Source organism: Amblyomma americanum, chromosome 2, assembly GCF_052857255.1.
Source record: "Amblyomma americanum isolate KBUSLIRL-KWMA chromosome 2, ASM5285725v1, whole genome shotgun sequence".
Taxonomy (NCBI): Eukaryota; Metazoa; Arthropoda; class Arachnida; order Ixodida; family Ixodidae; genus Amblyomma; species Amblyomma americanum.
In genome coordinates, this window is record NC_135498.1 from 1,340,260 (window position 1) to 1,358,851 (window position 18,592).

General features: G+C 48.3%; 1 protein-coding gene across 3 annotated transcripts in view; it reads left to right on the forward strand.

Annotated features, from left to right (window-relative positions):
- The first annotated feature begins 15,157 nt into the window (after nucleotides 1-15,157).
- sog (chordin short gastrulation) overlaps nucleotides 15,158-18,592 on the forward strand; it is a 362,751-nt gene continuing 359,316 nt past the window's right edge. For 2 of the 3 annotated variants that reach the window (XM_077652790.1, XM_077652794.1), the window contains exon 1: nucleotides 15,168-15,427. In XM_077652790.1, the coding sequence (XP_077508916.1) occupies nucleotides 15,204-15,427 (224 nt within the window). In that variant the 5' untranslated portion in view covers nucleotides 15,168-15,203. Of the gene's footprint in view, nucleotides 15,428-18,592 lie in introns of all 3 variants that reach the window. The other variant, XM_077652791.1, reaches the window with a different exon arrangement.

The window sequence follows — 18,592 nt, forward strand, 5'->3', positions numbered from 1 at the left end:
ATAAGCGTATAACCTCCATCAGCTACAAAAGACAAAAAGTGTTCATAGAATTTAAGAAAAACGGATAAATCTCCACTGGGTGGGCGGTAACAGACAGAGTAAATACATTTCTTTGCGCATAATGATATTATCTCGTAGTCCGGCGTAACCACACTGTATGGGTTTAACATTTCGCCAGTTACATTTTCATTCAGAAGTAAAGCCACTCCCCCGCCACGCCCAACGGGTCTGTTGAGATAGTAGGTTTTGTAATTGGTCATTCTGAAAACATTGTGCGCGCTGGTGCTCCATGTTTCACTCAGCATTATCACTGAAAACATAAACCGAAATTCGCTAAAAAATTCATCTAGCAAGACCATTTTATTTTTTACTGAGCGTGCGTTAACATGTATAGCTTTAACGGATGCGGATGAGAAAGAGGAAGCGATGTGGTTCAAGTCATGCGGAAGGTGATACGGGCACTGTGCCATTTTTCTTTTCCATTTTCCTTTGGTACTGAGCTTGCGCAGTGCTACGTAAGCTGGTCCAGATCGCTTGCTCCTTTGATATGTATTGCAGTCATTCCTTGATCTTTACGAACGAGAATTTTCCCATTCGTATACCAGACAAAACGATAACCTGTATCTTTTGCCTTCTGCTTCGCATTTCGAAGCAAGTCTCTGTGATACCGTGTCAGGTTTTCCTGAATGACAATGCTCGGTTCATTATCTTTTACTTTGCTCCTAGCGTTCAGCCACGAATCTCTTGTCGTCTGTCTGGTGAAACGAGCGAGTATTCCTTGCGTCTTATCCCGTCGGGCAGGCAGTCTGTGTATTGTTTGAATGTCTGCTGTCGTCAGGGGTGGTACTTCAAGCTTCGGGGCGATGTCATTTAACAAAGTAAGCAGATTTTCATCGGGCAGAGCAGCAATACCGTGTATCTCTAGATTAAGTTTCCTGCTTCGGTATTCAAGATCATTAACATCTTGTTGAAGTTGCGTTTGCACAACTTGCGTCATGTCATCTTTTTCTTCTAGTTCTGCTACTCTTTTCTTCAGTACCTTGATCTCATTGTCCTGGCGGGAAACATGTCTTTCAAATTCATCAAATTTCTTAGACATATGTTGGACAGATTCTTCCATTTCTGCCACCTTTTTTGTTAGCTCTGGCAAGCTCTCAAGTTTCTCTAGTATAGAGGCAAGAGCTAGCTTAACATCTAGTTCTGATTCACTGTCTGCTCTACTACTCGTGTGCGACCCATTTTCCCGGCATGTGAGGCAGCGCCACGCTTTCTTTGAAGCATTGTTTTTTGCTTTAAAAGATTTCTCCGTCACCCCCGCACATTTACCGAAATGGTAAGCGCTTTGGCACTCCGTGCATGTCACACTCGGCACATTGACATGAATAGTTCCCTCGCAGGACGAACACACACTAGACATTTCTTTTCGTAGGCGGACACTTCACCAAACGACATAAAAGCACGCTTCACCAAAATACAATGGCAGCAGTGGCAGCAGCAGCGACAGACACAATGGCATGAACCACAAAAACTATGACAATTCAACGTAGTGCTGCACTAACCTGCAACAAGGGCGAAGCGCGTTACCGATGTAGCCGCGTCGCTGCCGCTGCTGCCAAGTGACCGCTGGTCCGATTGCTTGCGTTTATCTTGCAGGGCCTTCCGGTCGGCGTCTGCGCAGATTGTCCCCGAAGCGTGCCAAACGTCCGATGGTTGAGCTTGATGATGGAAAGGCGTAGCTTTGGCGTAGGCATAAGAAGGCGTACAGCAGAAGCGGTTGCCGGTTCCTAGCAGCAGGATCACTTGAGAACGGGGAGCTCGATCTGCAACAAGGGCGAAGCGCGTTACCGATGTAGCCGCGTCGCTGCCGCTGCTGCCAACTGCCGCTGCCGCTGATGACATACTGCATATTTCTAGATTTTTGCAGGGCGTTTGATAAAGTTCATCATCAGCTATTAATGATTAACCTCCATGCATTGAATCTTGATCCTGCTTTACTAAACTGGTTGGAATATTTTCTCATTAACCGCTCTCAGTACGTTTTAGTAACGGTTGCAATTCTGTCTTAGTCGAAGATACATCAGGCGTGCCCCAAGCCTCCTTTTTATGGACACTTTTGTTTCTAGTATATATTTACTATTTGCCGAGTTGCGTCTCTTCTTGCATGCACTTATATGCTGACGACTGTTGTTTATTGCGAGGCTCGTAATGATGATGACATATTAATACTTCAGTCCGATTTAAATAACATTGCTCTTTGGTGCATAATATGGCATACGGAACTAAACATTAAAAAATTTCAAATAATGCGTGTCTCTCGACAAAGTGAATGTACCTCGGTGTACACGCTCAACAACATTCTGCTTCAGCCCGTGTCATCATACTGACACCTTAGCTTAACCATTTCTTCCACATTGAATTGGAAAGTTCACAATGGCTAAATTACAAGCAGCGCCAACCGCACGTTAGGATACTTGAGACGTAATTTGAGCAAAGTCCCTATATCATTAAAACTTCCTCTATATAAAACTGTCGTCCAACCCAAACTTGAATACGCTGCTGCCATCCGGGATCCATCGTATTAAGAACTATCGTATTAAAAACTCGTCCAACCCTCAGTTCTTCTACAGGCCGTCTGAGAGTCTAATCAAAATACTTCATCTCATGCTATTGAAATGGCTCAAAATAATGCTATTCGATTTTTACTCTCTAATTATAACCGAACAGATCTTTCGGTTATGCTCTCTTTAGGCAGTCATTGTTCACGCTTTTTGGGATGTCAGCTAAGTGCTTATCATTCCCTTCTTTCCCTTTTTCTTATTTATTATTATCTTTATTCGTGTCTTCTTTCCGCTTTTGATTTCTTATTATTGCAGTTATATCCTCTTTTTCTCTGACATATCCAGACTGAAAAATTTTTATCATACAATAAACTCGTACAGTTTGAAAGCACGGACTGATGGGCGAGTTGGTGGTGCATGATATACGTGAAACAGCCCAAGGCCTATGGAGATATCAGAGGAAAGGGAGGAAACGGACGCAACACAGCTCCGAACTAACAACTGACATATATTTGGCACGATTGTGCGTATTGATACATTTTGGCACCAAAATAGAAAAACACCGCAAAGAGCACTCTCATGCGCTCGCATACCAGCGAGACAACACAAGCTAAGGAACAAAGATCAGCTGCGTCGTGAAGTAATCGAGGCCACCGATATCAAGAAGTACGGTGATTCCTGTGTAAGTGCTCCATCGCTATCTTTATCAGAAAAAGTATCTCGCTTCCTGAATTGCACATCTTAGCTTGTGTTGTCTTGTTGATATCCGGGCGCATAAGTGTGCTCTTTGCGGTGTTTTTCTGTTTTGGTGCCAAAATGTATTTATACGCACAATCGTGCCAAATATATGTCAGTTGTTAGTTCGGAGCTGTGTTGTGTCCGTCTCCTAGTTTCCTCTGCTCTCTCCTTAGGCCTTGGGCCTTGCGCTTTTTCACGTATATCATACAACTATCATACAAGCTCATCATACAATTATCATCCAAACTCATACAGTTTGTAATGCAAATACCATACAAATGCCATTCATTTTTAAAAATAATACATTGCCATACAGAGCTCACACAAATCATACAAATTGTACGACATTTGTATGACGAAGCATCTATGAGGTTATTGCATCATACAACTTTTTTCAGCAGGGATATATGACGCTACCTATTCTTATTTTGTATTTTCTGTACTGTACGTCTGCAACTTTTATGTTGTATTTTTTGCTTCTTATAACCTACTCCCCTCTACAATGCTTCGGCTATTGAGGGTATGCGAAACAGATAAATAAATGTACTGCAAGAGTAATGAAAATATCAAATTTGCGCATATTTTTAGGCACATGGTTATAAAGCAGCAAGAGTAAGTTGGGATTGCGGCAATACACGGGATAGCAATGTTGCTGCAGTGTGCTTCAATATTTACTGCAGAATTTTACGCCGTATCCATGGCTATAGAAAAAGTAATAAAAAACATTTAGAACAATATTATTGAAAAGGGGTTTAATTTCCCTGAAAGAACCAGGCACTGAACGGTGTTCTTCTGGCCGTTGGCGGTAGTTCTTTAGAGCCAGCCAGCAGCGCGCGCTCAGCGATAGCACTGCCGCTACCGCGTTGACCTATCTTCGTCGTTACATTATCTACACTGACTACCTGGGTGGGATCAGAGCACTACACTCGAGAAACGGAGTCGAACCCTCAATAGGAAACATAATACATGATGTGATAACAGCTGAAACACATGAAAAAAAAAGTTTTGCCGGCTTCCTAGCCATGTGGGAATCAGCAATAGTGAGAGAGCTGATTGATGCATGTGCTGTAGCAGGCCGAAGTGCAAAAATACTACAAATAAGTATATACACATAAAGATGTCCTAAAATGTATACAGAGAAAACAGAACAAATTGGGAGACTTCGTGCGAAATTGAAGCAAACAATAAATTACACCTTATGAAGCGGATCATCGAATAATGGAAATCGAGTAATGACCAAGAGCACTTCATTGAGATAATTTGATGGCACCTTCGTATTGGACAGACTTATTTAACGCATAGATTCATTCTTAAAAAAAAAGATGAACCTACATGTGAAATATGCGCAGAGGCGGCGACAACAAGCCACATCTTAAAGGGATACTGAGGAGAACTCTATCAGATTTTTTTCGTTAGCCAAATCTGATAGTTTGGCATTTCATGGCTTCGTTGCCGCTTGTCCGGGAGCGAAAGATGCATTTTTTCAAAGAAATTTGGACTCGAAGTTGAAAAAGTTTTTCCCGCCGCTCAGATTCAAACCCGAGAACTCTTATGACGTCGTAGGACGGAGCGACGTCAAACATGACGTAAACGCAGACTTCGTGATTTCTGGTGGCTAGCGGTGCGGTCTAGCAGCTGCCGAAATGAAAGCTACCGCCGCCGCGCGTTTAATGCACCTATCGGGGGTCGCTGCCATCGCTTCGTTTACGTTTGCACCGGCGTCTTGCCAGCGTTACGATGGACCCCGTTCCCGAACCCGACGACGAAGTTCTCGCAAAAACTCCGGCCTGCATTTCAGCGACCTCAGCCCCAGAAAGCGTGCGATGCTTTTGAGGGAGCACGCTTAGGTTAGGCGCCGGCGGGTGGTTTCCTCCTTCCTCAGAGAGCAGCCGTTGAAAACTAAATATCATAACCCCAGTGCGGGGAGTCGCAAGGGGCCACGACAAGGTCGGCGCGTTGCACGCAACGGAGGCTGGCCGGGGCTTTGGGGCCAACGGTTGTGATTCCTTGAACGGCGCGGAAGGGCCAAGTTATTTATTTATTTATTTATTTATTTATTTATTTATTTATTTATTTATTTATTTATTTATTTTGCCACAAAAAACGGGTGGTGCTCAAGGGCGGTCGCGTTTAAAGTTGGCGGCTTGAAACTAAAGCCGGCGCACGACGCTTCAACGGCTTCCGCTGGATCCAACGGGTCCACTGGATCGGGCTCTCTCGCTCACTTGCATGTACCTTCAGATGTTTACTGTGAATTGATTAAATTAGCCGAGAGCTCGAAAAGAACAGCTCCGCCCAACTGCCGAAGGTATTGAATTACGTCACAAAGCGCACCTCACCGCGGAGCCGAATCAGTCTCGCCGTGCCGGCGGCGGCTGGCGCACTCGGCGCGAAATGGAAACACGCTCCAAATCTCCGCCAGTGCGCTCCGAGTGTGCCGAAGCCACCGAACGCGTCGGCGGTCAAGCGCATTTGGAGTATAGAGGGTCTTGCTTTGGCCGACTTGACGTCGCCGTGAAGCGCGCGCGCGCGCGTAACGCCGGAGCATAAACGCGCCTTAACAGAGCCTGCGCTTAACCGCTAACCAACGTATTCGGTGGCCGCATCTATGGGAGCCACTGGAACCCCCCGCCCACTCACTGAATAAAAAAAATCCTGTGCTGAGGCTGGGAATCGAAACAGAGCCTTTGCTGTTTAAGGCGGAGACGCTACCACTCCGCCACGACGGCTCAAGTTGCAACCGTCAATAAAGGCGCATCTAGTGAATGCACTTTTCCGATGCGGAAGTCTCCACGCTTTCGCTAGGTATATCCTGGCCTAACAGAGATAGGCCATCAGCAATTTTTCTTAACAGCCTGGTATACCATGTCTCCCGTCCCTAATAAACGATTTCCGTTCAGTAGTTTGAAGTTGACTGGCACAGCCGGGAATGTTTCGCCGGGCGAGCGTGCGAAGACACAAGTGCTCTTTATACTGCGAGCTGCCTTGTACGATCACCGACCATCGTGCCATCATCGTTTTTCATCGACCGCGGAGATCATGTGACAAGCCTTAACAGGATCCTTCAATGGTTAACCAGCACTTGAAGCGGCACTTGGAGTTCCTCTGCTGTTCGGCGCTTGTAAATCGAGGCGCGTGAAAAACATAACCACGGAGCACGCAAAGCTCATAGACGCGAAGCGCCATAAAAAATCGAAACTCTCCTGGCCGCCTGTGGCGGCGCCAAGCATCGGTTTTCTTTGCTTCCAACATTCAGGTTGTCTTTCGTCTCTCTTCCTTGTGTGATAAAAGTGCACTATCGGTTTCAAAACAAAACTTACTTCCATATTGAACTGCGTAACCTTCTTTTGTCAGCCTCAGAGATTAGTGGCCTCCATGTAGGAAGGAAAATTCCTCCAAGCTGGCGTCTCTTGTCCTATGACGTCGCCACGCTTGTTGTTGCGAGATTGGCCTGTGGTGGCGATACCTGTATTTCGGTTCTCTATATTTTCTACCTTACAAGAGCTTTGTTTTTAGTAAGAGCGGCGTTTTTGTGATCAGGAGCGGGTATTCTATCGATACAAGCCAACTTCAATTTCTCCTCAGTGGCCCTTTAATTTCATGTACGAAACTTGAAAAAACTAAGAAAAAAGAGCTTCGAAAACTGTTATGTTTAACACATCCCATTCCATCCAAACTTAGTCTTAGGGAGAAGGGCATAGGAAGCCCAGTACGGGAGAACGGTGCAGTCGCTCTTCCAGGCCAACTTGAGTCCCTTCGCCTCGCAGGCAAAGCCCCTGCTCGAGCGACACTGCACCGGACGCGAGAGTCATTCTCTTTTCCTCTCACTGCGCGTACACCCAACGCAGCGCATCTCGGAAAAAACCAGCCTCGAGGACCACGTAATAGAAGGGGTTTGTGCGGTGAAGCATGGCGAGGGAGGCCTGCTCCTCCCGCGCTGTCTGAAAACCGTTGGGGAGCGGCGCAGACCCAGCACGGCTAACGGATCGTGCACAAAGGCAACTTGAAAGACAGTGCAGTGCGCATGCATACAGTGAACGTATAATGAAGAACACTTCCTCCAGCCGGCTGGCTAACGGGAAGCCGCATAGCATGGAGGTATCGAGGTACTATTTTCCGGTACATTTTGTATGCCACGGTATTAGGTACCTCTTGACAAATTGAAAGTATCCAAAACACATTCTCAGCGTATTAACGCGAGAGTGTTAAGGAACTCGTGTCGCATAATAGGCGGCGTTGTGTCTTCAGAACCTTCAAATAAAAAGTATTGTGGAGATGGGGGAATCGAACCCATGCACTTCACACTGCGAGGCGAGCACGTGCAGAACACGCTACGAAGGCTTCTTTTTTTATTGCATGGAAATCAAACCCGCTAAGCTTCCAATTGTGCTTTACGTACACGCACACTATTCCGCGACTCAGACACACATTCTCATGCGCGCGTACGCTGCCCTCCACGAGCACACCAAAATGGCCGGGAGACATGTGTCAAGAACCGGCAACCATTCAGTTGGCCGGTCCTGCGCGGCTTAAACCCCCCGCACCAGGGCGCACTGTTCACTGCACAGAGACTTCGATGAACGAGGTGTCGATCCAACACGCGGCTCTTTCACAGGCTCAAAAGTCCAATTGGCCTTAACAGATCGCACGGAATCGCACGGAGCTTGTTTGTTTGTCTACGTTCGTAGATACAGGAATATAGAATTAGAATAAATAGTTCAGAACTTAAAAGGAGTCGCGGAGTTGTTTCCACGGTCAGGCATCACACTATATTTGACTAGATACCAGAGCAGAATAAGTTGAAAATGAAAACACCCCTGAAGGTTATATGGTGTGACTGTGTTTGCTTTCATATTCAGTTCTTTAAGGCTTCGATTTTCACTGAGGAACTGAGGAGTATGACTGAGGAAAAATGCAGCCTCATCAGCTCACTCAAGAGCTCAGCGTTGAAACTATGTTCTATCACCGTTCCATGTTCATGCAACGCATTACATCTGCTGCAACACACCGCGAGAACCACAATGAAAAAAGCTGTGAGAATTAGGCCTAAGCGGAGGCTCTAACGGGGCGGCGACGCTAACAAAAGAAGGTCAGTAAGGTTAGAGCACTGGAGGCTTCTCAAGAGGAGTTAAATTATGTAGCTTACTGTAGCGAAAAACGGCAATCATACCTTGTTTCACGCCCTCCTTTATCCCTTCCCTTACGGCGCGGTTCAGGTGTCCAACGATATATGAGGCAGATACTGCACCATTTGCTTTCCTCAAAAAGAAATTATTATATTATTATTATTATTATTATTATTATTATTATATTATTATTATTATTATTATTATTATTATTATTATTATTATTATTATTATTATTATTATTATTATTATTATTATTATTATTATTATTATTATTATTATTATTATTATTATTATTATTATTATTATTCATACCTTGTACCACGGTAGGTGCCCGTGAAGGCGGAGAAGCGAGCAGGGATCTAGCGACGAGGGTAACCATGGGGTCATCACTCGCCGCCATTATCAGACGACTGACCAGAAACAGACGAGACGCTATAGGTGGCGGGGCGAATGGCGCAAAATGGCGTTTTTTTTTTACTCCTTTGGGGACTTGGGGCGCATTGAGACCAATAAACTCCATTTAAAAATGGGAGTTACAAGAAGAAGAATCCTCGTTTATACTTCATTATTTAGTGCAGGGAGTAAAATAGGTCATTTAGCACATTTTTACTCTATATTCATGGAGTAAATGTTTCCGCATATGAAGTATAAAGGGTGGAGCCAACCATTTAAACCACCATTTGGGTTGATTATATTGTTTACAGTGTAGTCTTGATTCGAAGTAAATAAAATCGGACCTAGTGAATGCGTTGTGGTCTTTGACTTCGTGAAGTGTCTGAGTACTGATGCGTACATGTATAATACCCTGGCAGCGCTGCAACACGCTGTCGCGATTCACTCTAAAAGGCGATGCTTAAGCGTGTTTCAATTTTTAAACCATAATCGATACCCCAAAAAAAGAAGAAAAAGGAGTTGCCGCAGCTTTATTCCGACTTTGAGTCCGAATTGGGGCCGACTTTGGGCCCTCGCTGAGGCACAATGAAAAATCGGAAGAATTAAGAAGAGACGATAGTAGACCCAGTCTTTCTTATTTGTTGGGCAGATTAATTTGCGCTTCTGCACACGCGATGGCAGAACGGACGGCACACCGTTACGTAGAAGCAACGCCCCTTCACCGCTATCTTAAGTTGCGGTCGTTGCGAACAGAATTGGAAGACCTTCGGTTTCATGCTCTGGAACTTACAGAAGATTTGTAGTTTATTTTTTAGCCCGACAAAAGTGCCGCGGTTTCCTACACAGGGCCAATGGAGTCTTCACCGTGGACAACGTGAACTGCATCAGCAAACGCATTTCTTCCGTTTGGTAGCAACGCTAGAAGCCGTAGTTCTGAAGAGGCGGTAGTAAAACTTCCGTTTCTTAATTATACCTCAAGGTCCTCCAGTCGACGTTGCTATGCTTCAACCTTATTTGTTGATAAAAGACACCTTCAGAAATAAGAACAAAATCAAGGCAACGTGTTAGTACGCTCCTGCAGACGTCGCCCCCCCCCCCTTTTTTTTTTTTCATTTGCTTCGCTTAAAGCACGGTCGCATCACGGAGCTCTTTCCGACCGGCGCTTTGAAGGAATGCTCAAGAAGGACTTTGGTTTGGGCTAGTTGGTGCATAGCATAGGACGGCGCGAAAGCAACAAGGACCAAAGGCACACGAACACAACAGGACAGGCGCCAACTTGCAACTGAGGTTTATTCGCCCAAGCCCTTACATTTTATGAAGCACCCGAGCCGTATCGCAGAAGCCTATCACACAGGAATAAGATATTGTGAACAATAATCACAATTCAGGAAGTAGGTGCTACTTCTTACAGACCGTAAGATACATTCATGCATTCATCACTACACTCCTGATAAAAGCAAACAGGCCCCAAGATTATCCAAGCTCAAAACCAACAGGAAAGCATCTCATCCTCTCAACAACATCTTCAAAAAGTAAGGCTGTTACTTGGTACCGTTAAGTAAACAAAAAAGAACATGTAAATGAAGGATTAGCAAAACCTGTTTTGCTTCACCTGATAAATTTTTAGCCCTTTATTTTTTGTTTTCATTCTAGCCTTTAGTCAAGAATGCTCCACTTCAAATGTTTGTTAAACACAGTACTGCGGAAATAACCGTTCGGTTTTCCGGGGCGATTGCACCTTTTAGCACAGGGCAAATGCAACCGGTAAATAGAGCAGTAAAAAGCGAAGAGTATCAGAAGCAGTTTCAAGTTTATTCACATAGTAAAGCGCTCAGAGATAGGTTCCCATGAAACATAAGCTTTAAAAAAGATTTTTCTTTGCTGCTTGTGGAATGTTCCTTCCAACGCCGCCATAGCATTACTCCAACGCTAAAGTTATAACGAAACCAGTTGCGCCGACAGTGGCGCTTCAAAGAAATACGTGTGGGCTGATTCGTTTAAACCGCTTAAAATCCAGTGCGCTATATAAAACAAACTAAATATTCCAGAAACCACACACAAACCTCTTGACTTAGCAAATCATATTACCATCTTATTAATATTGGCGATATCAGCGGCGAATCGAATTATCGTCGATGCAGTATCGAATATCTGCAACATAAGTACGATTTCTGAGGCTATAGGGCAACAATACCGAATATACTTTTTTTTTTTCAAGTATCGTGACCAGCCCTGTCATCGGCATGCTGTGGGCTGCTGGAAGTTCATTGATAGCTTAAGATAGCTTCTTGTTCGGCTAGATGGTAACTGATCATTATAATTTAAAGGCGCCAAAGACCACACACACACGCACGCGCGCGCGAGTAGGTAACGAGACAGCGCCATTCACAACTGGTATATATTACAGAACCCACATATATATATATATAGTCAGCCATGGAGCGCTTGCACAAGGAACATATTCGCGCATCAAGACGTCAGCTCGCTTAACTCCATTGCGCGTCCTGCACTGATGTTACAGCCCCTGGGCCCTGAGACCATGCTGCACGGTGTGTTTGCGGTGGCTGGAGCAAGCTCGTGGCCTGCTTCCTCCCTATAGTATAGTCTCAGACCCAGCGGCCCACGCCCAGCGGTGCTAATGTCAGTGGAAGGCACGCGCTCGAGCGTTCTGACGGTGATACACGATAAACATCGCTCAAGCTTTTTCTCAGCCCTGTACAAAGCTATCGATGTTTCGCTAAGGCACAAACTACCTTTCATGCTGATAAGACAGCTTTTCTTGCTTTTGCATTGCTACTTCTGGCAAGAATCCGCATGTTTGAAAAACATGGCTCACAAGCACATGAAAGGCAGTATCTGGTATTGTATAGTGAATTTGAGCCCTCTTCATTTTGCTCTACGTTTCGTTCATGTTCTCTGATTCGCTCATTAACACAGCGCTCTATTTGTCCCACATAGGAGCGACCGCACGGGAGAAGAATTTCATAAACTACCGCTCCAGTAATCTCGTGAATGGTCGCCCATGCATGGTTCCGCAGCCTCTTTCTTTTTCGACTCGAACCCAAGCGCTTCCGACCTTCAGGGAGCTGTAAAGACGAGCGGGACACCATGCCTGCTCGCAGCCTTCTTCAAGTTGTGCACATACGGCACTGTCCCATCTCTTCTCGAGGGACCTCTGCCCCACCTCACACTGCCCGAGTCTTCATCTTCTGAAAGAGGCTTTCGGCGACCCCTGTCACGAGCGAACCAGGGAACCCGGCTGGAGCCAGCCTGGCCAATTGGTTTTGAAAACTCGGGTCCATCTTGTGAACTCATCACTTCCTTAGCGCAGACTCGAGGCAAAGTGAGGCAATAGCTCTTTCACTAATTTTGAATGCGAGGCGTCAAATGGCAGAAGCCGTTCTTTTGCTTGCGGAGCCTAAGCCCAGCATATCTGATCCTGTGTGTGTGTGTAGTTTTTGGCGCCTTTAAACTGCGGTGTTCATTGCCAGGTTGCCTTATACAGACAGTAGGATTTCGTCGAGGCGCAACTATGGAGCTCCTTTCAGTATATTGCATGCATAAGGGCCTCAAGCTGGGTGAAGTGGTTTCGACCGACGCGCGCGCACCGACGACGCAGGGGTGCGCGCCCCGAAAGCCTTCTGCTGCTGGCACACACAAGGGATGAGGCCAAAGGGGGGGCCTCCTCCGTCTGGCTTGGGTAACAGAAGAAGCCAGGAGGACGGGCTGTCCCTTCCGGGTCTGCGATGCAGTCTCAGGCGCCCAAGAAAGGGTTGCGTGCTGCCGTCTGCTGATGCGGCGAGACAATTTCTCGGGGGCGTTCCGTCTGGCTGCATTCAGGTATGCACGCCATGGACGCGTGCCAAGCGGCGAGGCCTACTTTTGCTTCCTCCAGCTGCTTCGCTCATCTGACGCCCCCTTGCGTCGTAATTACTCCGACGACCTCCTCGCGTCCGTCAATTGCACCAGCCTCCGCGTCGGAAAGAAGAGACTTCTCTCACGATCCGACGTCGGCCGCCTTATGCTGGCCGCCTCAACGATAGGGGCGTTTATCTTGCGCTCGTAATCCCTGCCCTGTAATCCCTGCCCTGTAATCCCGTCTGGTCGCAACGTGCGTACAACACACCAATTGAGCAGGGACGTCAATTTTGTCATCAGGAGCTCGTCTCGTCAGCACGGCCGTGAGCCCAAGAAATGTCAACGTGACTGCGTCCGGCGAATGACTCGCGTGGTCCATCAGAGCACTGCAGTGCAGTGAACGATTTTCATAGCAGGACCGCGTCGTCCGAATCACCTTCTAATTCAGCGCTTTTTCACTTCTTCAGCGCAATACCGTGTGTATGAAACACTTCGCAACATACTCAAGGCCACATTTAGGCAAACGTGCTCGCAGATCTCATACTGAGCCGCCGCCTATTCTCTCCGATATGTAGGCCCTTAAATACTCGATTTTCTTTCCTGTCCCACAAGGTAGAGAGCCCATAATAAACAGAGCCCTGAAATTAATTGTAACTACATTTTTGAGATCTCTTCCGAGCAGAGTGAACTCTTCCAGCTTTAAGAGACTAACGTTCTTCCTACTTCGTGTTCGTCATGTTGCTACCAACAAGACGACCACCAAGCGGGCAGACGCGCAGGACGGAGCGCTCACGCTGCGACCAAAGATTTAAAAATATATTTCGCCCTGTTCTGTCGCTTGTCGCCGGGTAACGTTTGGTGGAGGTGCGGACGTTCTACTCATACAGGCCTGCAACATTATTCATTCGTTGCGATTGCCGCTCTGCTGGCATGCGTGCTCCTAGTGCATTAAAACGACGAAGCAGCGATTATACAGCGGTTTTTTCATGCCTCTTTTCCCTTCCTTAACAACCCAATTCCTTCAACAAACGGCCTTGAGCCTATTTTATAAATAGACAGCTCATTCTTTCATTTCATGCCGCAACTTTTACGTCACAGCCATCGCTCAGCTTTTGAAGCCGAAACGAAAACAACGCGAGAAATTCGATTATACCTTATTTAGCGGTTAGGCGAATATCACGTGGTAATCAGTGTATACTAAAGCAGTAAGCATCGTTCATCATCATCAAATCATCCTGATTACGCCCACTGCAGGGCAAAGGCATCTCCCATATCTCTCCAATTAACCCTGTTCTTCGCCAGCTGCGGTCACCCTATCCACACAAACTTTTTAATCTCATCCGCCCACCTAACTGTCCGGCGCTCACAGCCACGCTTGCGTTGTTTTGGATCCAGACTACCGGACTGAACCGGAAGGAGTTTGTTTATAGGATCAGTAAATATAAAACTGCGCGAAGACGGGACGGGAGAACCTTTGTGTTCCCCTCCCGTCCCGTCTTTTTCGCGCAGCTTCATATTCGCTGAACAGTGCACCTAAAGGGCTAACTCGAAGGACACATCCTCGGCCAGGCCCACGCGCACGGGCGTACGCTGGAGCCTCTCTGCGCATGCGCGAGGCGTGGCGCGCGAGAGGGGCGCAGATATCTGTGCATGTCAGATACCGGCGCCTGCACACACGCGCGCGCGTAGGAAGCCGGGTCCGGTTAGCAGCAGTCGGAGGACCGCGGGGCTCTCGGTGATGCGAAGCTCTTTCAGGTTCCCGGAACTTTTCTTCGCGCTTTAAGGGTGCAAGTTTTCCTCTCAGCGCCTCCCCCCTTTCCTTCATGGCTTGAAATTCCTTGCGTCAGCTCGAGAGGGTGAGCGAGCCTGCACAGGGAACATGAAGATGCATGCCCCTTTCCGACGTCCATCGCGGCGCGGCGCTGGGCGCAGGTTGTGTGGAGAAGAGGAGGAAACGGCTGAACACTTGATACTTTTCTGTAAAGGGCTCTTCACCTTACAGTGGAAAGCAGCGGGGCTGATTTATCCAAGGCATTGGGGTTTAAGGGCAGTGAAGGAAAGATAGATTTGAAGCGGGTAGAAGTAACCAAGTGAACGTTATCTGATTGGTGGCTAAAATCAAGACAAGAGTAAAATTTAACGAGTCAAGGCTAGGTGGCTTGAGCCACCGCCCGATTTAAAGGGTTCAGCCTTATCCATCCTCCCCACGTATGCCGTGGAAATGTTCAACGAGTTGCTGCTTTACACGCCCGCGAGGAAGGCTACCCCATGAGTCCCAGCGCAGCTCCGACGCCTGCTCCGCGCGCGCAATCCTGCGCCGCATCCACGAATGAACCAAATGAACGCTGTTGGAGGGCGCGCGCTAGCCGAGGTGACGACACACGAAGCCATCCCGACGACGTCATGCCCAGGAGCGGCGCTGCGCCGCGTGACGTCACGTACGGTACCGTGACATCACTGAGCGCGAGGCGGCGCGCGCGCGCGAGCCGGAGCGCGTCGGAGCCGGCCGCCCCTCGTCGGCTAGTTGATGTCGACAGCGTGCTCGGGCGCGCGGCAGCTAGCGAGTGCCTGTGCGGGGAGGATTACGCGCCGTGCGAAGACCGCGCTCTCCCGTGATGGTGGTGATGCGTGCTCTCGTGGTGCTCGTGCTCTTCGCGGTGGGCACCGCCGAGGCAGCGCGGCGTCGCACCGGCAGCGGCAAGCCGCCCATCGTCGAGGAGGCCACGCGGAGGAAGCTCAACCGGCAGACGCGTGAGTGGTTCCCAAAGTGCGCGCGTACTTTATAGCGCGAATCCGCGCGCGGCGCACGACGAAGGTCGTGAGCGGCCGGTTTATAATAATAATAATAATAATAATAATAATAATAATAATAATAATAATAATAATAATAATAATAATAATAATAATAATAATAATAATAGTTGTAAGTTTCAAAAATACGCGCGTGCACAAAGCTACGAGCGTATTTTCAGCCCTTTTCAACGAACATGTCGCTTGCTTGTGACAGGGCTGCACTCCGTGTCCCGCTCCATGAGTGAGCGACAGGATTCGTCTTCGTCTTGGATACGTGAAATTCGCGTAGATCCCTTTGCGTTATCAGAGAGGTGTAGCAAGCCGTAAACGTCCAGGGAAGGCTGTCCTGTTGCTGGTCGGCGATGTTAGTCGGCTGCAGCCGCTGATCCGATGCATTCTCTCGTCAGCCAAGGCATGTCCCTGTGAACTGACCGCAGCGATTACATGTGCGGGTGGTTAACCCTCTCATTTCTGCTAAAGTGAAACTTGTCACTTCCTGGGTTCAGCGCAGACAGCTTCATTCATTTCAGACCAGCTGCTCCTGGCTGAATCCTGTTGAAAGCAATTGAGGTGAGCACATAGGGGCATCCATTTACCATGCGGTCGCGCTGTTTGAGCACAGCGCTGGATGACAGCTCACTCAATGAGCGCATCCTCGGGCGCATGTTGAGCGGTCGCTGACACTCTCGCGTTGGCCGCACTCAGCGCACGCCGCGAGTCGGTTGGAGGGGGCGCGGCGTCTCTCTTGTTTTCTCTGCGGCGTCGGTGGCGTCACTCTGGCGGTGCGACGCGGCCACGAAACGGGGTATCGCGTTGCGTCGGCGCCTCGGGAGCGCTGCTAGCGGGCCAAGTGCTTGCGCTGCCGCTCGCCGGGGAGCCGTGTTTATTCCCGGGACGCGTTATGCGCATTTAGCGTGAGACAAAGAAAGCATTCGGCATTGTAAAATAGCCTACCACGGTCATCCACTAGCTCTCATGGAAGTCCGCTCATCAGTGATGAATGACAGGGCCGGTCAAAAGTTCCCAGGCCACGAGGTCTGCTTTTGAGCACCATAGTCACACAGTTAGTATACTTCCCCGAAGCTATAAAATATCTGTGGAGTATCGGTATAACCTCTGAGAACCTTGATAACTTTATCGGCATCTTAGGGGCCAGGATGTATACCGGTGAAGAGCAGACCCTGTGGCCTGGGAACATTTGATCACCCCCCCCCACACACACACACACACGCACGCACGCACGCACACACGCACACACACACACACACACACACACACACACACACACACACACACACACACACACACACACACACACACACACACACACACACACACACACACACACACACACACACACACATGAGCGCCTAGGACAACTGTTGAGTCTTCAGAGTAAGTAAGCCTGGATGGCGCTCTCCTAATGCGCGCAGACTTGCGCAGGTTTGCCAAATCGTCAGCCACACCGGGTGCGTGTGGACTATACTGGTTTTCGCCATCATACGACTCGTCTGACTTGGCCCGTGTCATCGGCTCATGTGAAATGCCGCGATCTGGCGAGTTATGCGCAGAAGCTGGCCGCCGTGCTGTACCAGTTTTGCCACCTTCGCCGCTACGCCCATGCTCTGCCGAACTTGGGCACAGACCGGGAGGAATACCTCGGATTGGGCTCTGGTCTTCATGCTCCACGCTCGCGTCTCTTTGTCGGCTGTGTTGCCGTCTTTTGTCCTAAGAAGATTGGATCGCGGAGCTACTTGGTCTTGAAAATTCTGCCTTCGTTGTCCATCCGGAGTCGTCCCGAATGCGTCTCCCCTCGAGAGGACAGGAAGTGGTGTGGCTGGCCCAGGTCTGCGTACGTGCTTCTTGAGCTCCGCTGCAGCTGGGATCAGGGAGGCGTCCTCTCAGTCGTCGCCCATTAGCACCGTCTTCCAAGGGCGATAAACGATCGTTCACTAGTTCTACCGAGAAGAGTTCTCGAGCATCTTTAGTCTCTCTCCTTCAGGAGACGATTGAATGATCTCGGCTACTGTTTCGGCAAGGCCATTGGCTCGTGGAAATCTTGGGCTGCACACGACGTGCTTGAAATCGTATATTCGGGCAAAGTCGCGAAAGGCACTGAGCTGAATTGCGGACCCCCGTTGATGTATGCACGTCGTGTTGAATGCCATGCCAAGTAAAAATCATTTCGAGCTTCTTGATTACGCTTTCACTTGAGGTCTGCTCCGGACGTTCCACTTGGGGGTAATTTGAGTGCACATCATGGACGACCAGGTAGGAAGCCCCTGAGCGGTGGATTCCAACTCTTTCCCAGGGGAATAGCGCTGCAGGGCTTTTGATGACTCGCTCTTCTGGTTCACGGTAGGCCAAACGGCAGCACGTGCGGCACTTTGAAATCGTGCCGCCTGTCTCTTCCTGCATTCCGGGCATCAGCAGCTGTGCCCTCGCTTTCATTTTGTTTATACCAAAATGCCCTTGATGAAGGCGTTCCAGCATATCCTTTCATCAATATTAGTGCGCAAGCAGTAATCCGATTTCTAGCGACCCGACCAGAATCGTCCGTTGTCTGTTCCCTTGTCTATTCGCAGCTGGCCTAGCTCGAGCGCCCCGTGGATACCGCGGCACTGCCCGCTCTTATGCGTACCACTAATGCGTGCTATCGCACTGATTCGAATGTAGTAAACATTCTCTGTAGTTTTTCCATCAACGTAGGATAACTCTGATTGGAAACGTTTGATTTACCCAAGTCCAAACCTCTTATGACTTCCTTCAGTTCTATGTCGTTCTGCGTTTCTGGCTGCAATGTTTGCTTCGCGTCTTCACTTGCGATGCTTGCCAGTATTTGCGTCCCGTGTACCTTAACGCCTTCCCCTCCCCTTCGCTAGGCGAAACACTGTGGGGAAGCTGCTATCCGGGATAAAGCATCGGACAGCAGCACCTCCTTGCCAGGCACGAACTGCATGTCGTATTCAAATCGCATCAGTCGAAAAAAGAAAAAAAATCCCTGCAAACGAGGCAGCATTTCGGCGATATCCTTTGCTATCGCCAACAACGGCTGATGACCAGTCTCCACCGTTATCTTAGTGCAAACTATGAGCTCGCAAAACCTTTCACACCCAAACGTGA